Source organism: Scylla paramamosain, chromosome 16 (genome assembly GCF_035594125.1).
Source record: "Scylla paramamosain isolate STU-SP2022 chromosome 16, ASM3559412v1, whole genome shotgun sequence".
Classification (NCBI taxonomy): Eukaryota; Metazoa; Arthropoda; class Malacostraca; order Decapoda; family Portunidae; genus Scylla; species Scylla paramamosain.
This window is the reverse complement of record NC_087166.1, coordinates 16,893,057-16,895,860: the sequence shown is the minus strand read 5'-3', so window position 1 is coordinate 16,895,860 and position 2,804 is coordinate 16,893,057. Positions and strand designations below refer to the sequence as shown.

Here is a 2,804-nt window from a genome sequence, read left to right as displayed (position 1 = left end):
CTAGAAACACATTCCCTTCGCTCTCTCTCTTCATCATCCTCTTTCACTCACCCTGTTACCTCTCTCTCTCTCTCTCTCTCTCTCTCTCTCTCTCTCTCTCTCTCTCTCTCTCTCTCTCTCTCTCTCTCTCTCCTTTATTCGAATCTCCTATACAAATAACTAGACTAGAAATGGTGTCAAATTGTAGATCTTTGGGACAGAATACTGTCACGAGAGGGCAAGATCATGAAGATACCCAGACTGAGTCCCAGCTGAAGTGGAGGATGACGTCACACTACGTCACCTCGCCGGCCGCCTACCCTGGGGCTCGGGAGTATCACGTGACGTGTAGCAGCCCTGGGATTGGTGGCGGAACAGTTTGGGAGACAGAGTGGCGGGAGAACACTGGTGAGGGAAGAAAGCCCGCGCGTCGCCGACACTGCCTCCTGTACTTGTATGTTCCTTTGTGAGCTGGAGCGAGGCGTCAAGAAGCCTTCCGAGGGTCGACAAGAGGCCCGGGGTGCCGAGCTACAGCATAGGACTACTGTGTAGTGTGAGCAACGGAGAATAGAGGGCCAGAAGCCACAAGTGTGTTTTACTACTCGCCTTCTGAGGGGAGCCAGGGGAGAACACGGAGCGCCGCGGGGTAAGTTCACCGTCACGTATGCAGGAAGCACCGGACCCTAAAAGTGTAAGTGTGACTGCCCACAGGGTGGTGAAGTTACAGTGGTGTCAGGAGTGGGATGAGTTAAGTGCTAACTGTGTGCGTCGCGGTGTGTTACCGAGTGTGCGTGTGTATTGGACAGGGGAGGCGAGCAGCGGTGGTACGGGTAACGTACTTGTGGATCGCAGCGGGCGGGCGGACGGTGCAGTGTGTTTTGCCATGGTAAGCTGCGTGTTGTGTTAAGTTACGGTGCCTTACAGTAATTAAGTCAGCATGGCGGCGAAAGAAATCACACTAGCGGATGTTATGAGTGCCCTGAAGGCGCAGGGAGAGGTACAGCATGCTGAGATGAGTGCCCTGAAGGCGCAGGGAGAGGTACAGCATGCTGAGTTGCAAGCGGTGACGAGCAGTGTAGACCGTGTATTTAAGGAGGTTATGGGGCTCGTGAAGGAGGAGTGTTCACGGGTTAAAGACGAGGTGTTAAGTGAAGTGTTCACCAAGGATCAGGTGAAGGGAGAGGTGGAAAAAGCGGCCAGTGAACTGAGGAGATATGTGGATGAGGTTGTGGCGGCACAGGCGCCTCCTGTACTCTCTCAGCATAAAGGCACGCTGTTCCGGTCAAGTGGGCGTGCTAGTGAGACTGAGGGGGGGAGTGACGAAGGGGAGGAGGATAATAGTTGTCACGGAAGCCTAAACAGCCTTTCTCCATTGGCCAAGGTGATACCGTCTCCCCTACGCTCTCCTGTAAACGTCTTATCACCTCCACCATCCCCGCTAGCCTCAGTAAAGTCGTACCCCTCTGCTGCCAGCTCCACGTCACGGAGGCTGAAGGACGGGACGAGGCGCCGGCCACAGGAGTTCGATGGAACAGTGTCTTGGGAAGCGTATAAGACACAGTTCGAGCTCTTGGCCAGTGCCCGCCAGTGGAGTCGCCCTGAGATGGCCATGCAGCTGGTGTGGGCACTCAAAGGACCGGCATTAGAAGTCTTGAACCAGCTGCCAGCTGCCCAGCGGTGCTCGTATAGTAAAGTGACGGCGACACTGGAGAGGAGGTACGGGTACCAGCACCAAACCGAGGTGTTCAGGACAAGGTTCCGGGCCAGGTTACGAGGCCCGGGGGAGACCCTGACACGCCTGGCGCAGGATTTGGAGGTGCTGGTGCGGCGTGCGTACCCGGAGGCCAGTGAGGAGATGATCACCATTCTCCTGCGGGATCAGTTCGTTGATGCCATCGATAACCAACAACTGAGGATATACGTCCAGCAGGCACACCCCAAGGACCTTCAGGAGGCCCTGGCGAGGGGCCTGGAGATGGAGTCATTTCTCCGGACGACGCGGGAGCGACCCAGCGGGAATTATGTCCCGCAGAGAGTGAAGGCAAAGAAAGGGGCCGTGCAGAAGGCCTACTCTAGCCCTTCACCGCCCCTAGGTGAGTTCAGGGGTAAGTGCTACTCTTGCGGGCAGCAGGGGCACACCAAGAGGTACTGCCCGCAGGGATCGAGTAGCGGAAAGGCTGTCAACAGCAGAGCGGGGCAGTACCAGTACAAACCCTGTTGTTGGAACTGCGGTCAGGGGCACAAGATGGCAGAGTGTGCCCTCATCTCTCCCCGGGATAGCAAGGAGGCTGGGGGAAACGGAAAGAGGCTGGTGGAAGGGGTCGAGCGCCAGCCAGAGAGCCAGAGACCCCAGTCCGCCTAAGTTGCCGCGCCGAGGGTGCCCGGACAGTGCAGGTGGGCGGGCAAGTGGATGGCAAATCTTGCTGCCTCACTGTGGACTCGGGCGCGGAACGTACCTTCGTGCAGGACGGGGTGGTGGCAACTGGACAGCCCCCGGTGGCCCAGCAACAACTGTGTGGTATTACAGGGCACTGCACACAGCTGAGGGGACCAGTGCATGCCAGGATTGCGGTTGGCAGCACGGAGGAGCATCTTCCCGTCTTTGTAGCGGACGTCGGGGAGAACTTGCTCGGCCTAGACTACCTGAAGCAGAGCAGGGCGGTGCTGGACTTCGGGGAAATGACTATGTCGGTCAGAGGTAGTGTGGTGCCGCTACAGGAGGGCGGTGTTGACGCAGAGGAGTGTGAAGCTTCAATTGAAACTCACCGAGCCCATACTGCGTCCCTACCCGAAGCTAGCCACCGCTGCCGTCTCAGTAAGGAACA

The 2,804-nt window shown here is 57.5% G+C and overlaps 1 protein-coding gene across 1 annotated transcript; it reads left to right on the top strand.

The window, feature by feature from the left end:
* The first annotated feature begins 204 nt into the window (after positions 1–204).
* LOC135108113 (uncharacterized) lies at positions 205–2,341 on the top strand. Its single transcript, XM_064018797.1, has 2 exons — positions 205–976; positions 1,019–2,341. The coding sequence occupies exons 1-2, from the start codon at positions 917–919 to the stop codon at positions 2,339–2,341; spliced, it is 1,383 nt and encodes a 460-aa protein (XP_063874867.1). The 5' UTR covers positions 205–916.
* Positions 2,342–2,804: the final 463 nt, after the last annotated feature.

Bases quoted from the DNA above. Each gene is read 5' to 3' on its own strand.
- LOC135108113 (XM_064018797.1), top strand. From the start codon at position 917: ATGGCGGCGAAAGAAATCACACTAGCGGATGTTATGAGTGCCCTGAAG. The intron at 977-1,018 runs GTACAGCATGCT...GCGCAGGGAGAG, and splicing joins CCCTGAAGGCGCAGGGAGAG to GTACAGCATGCTGAGTTGCA.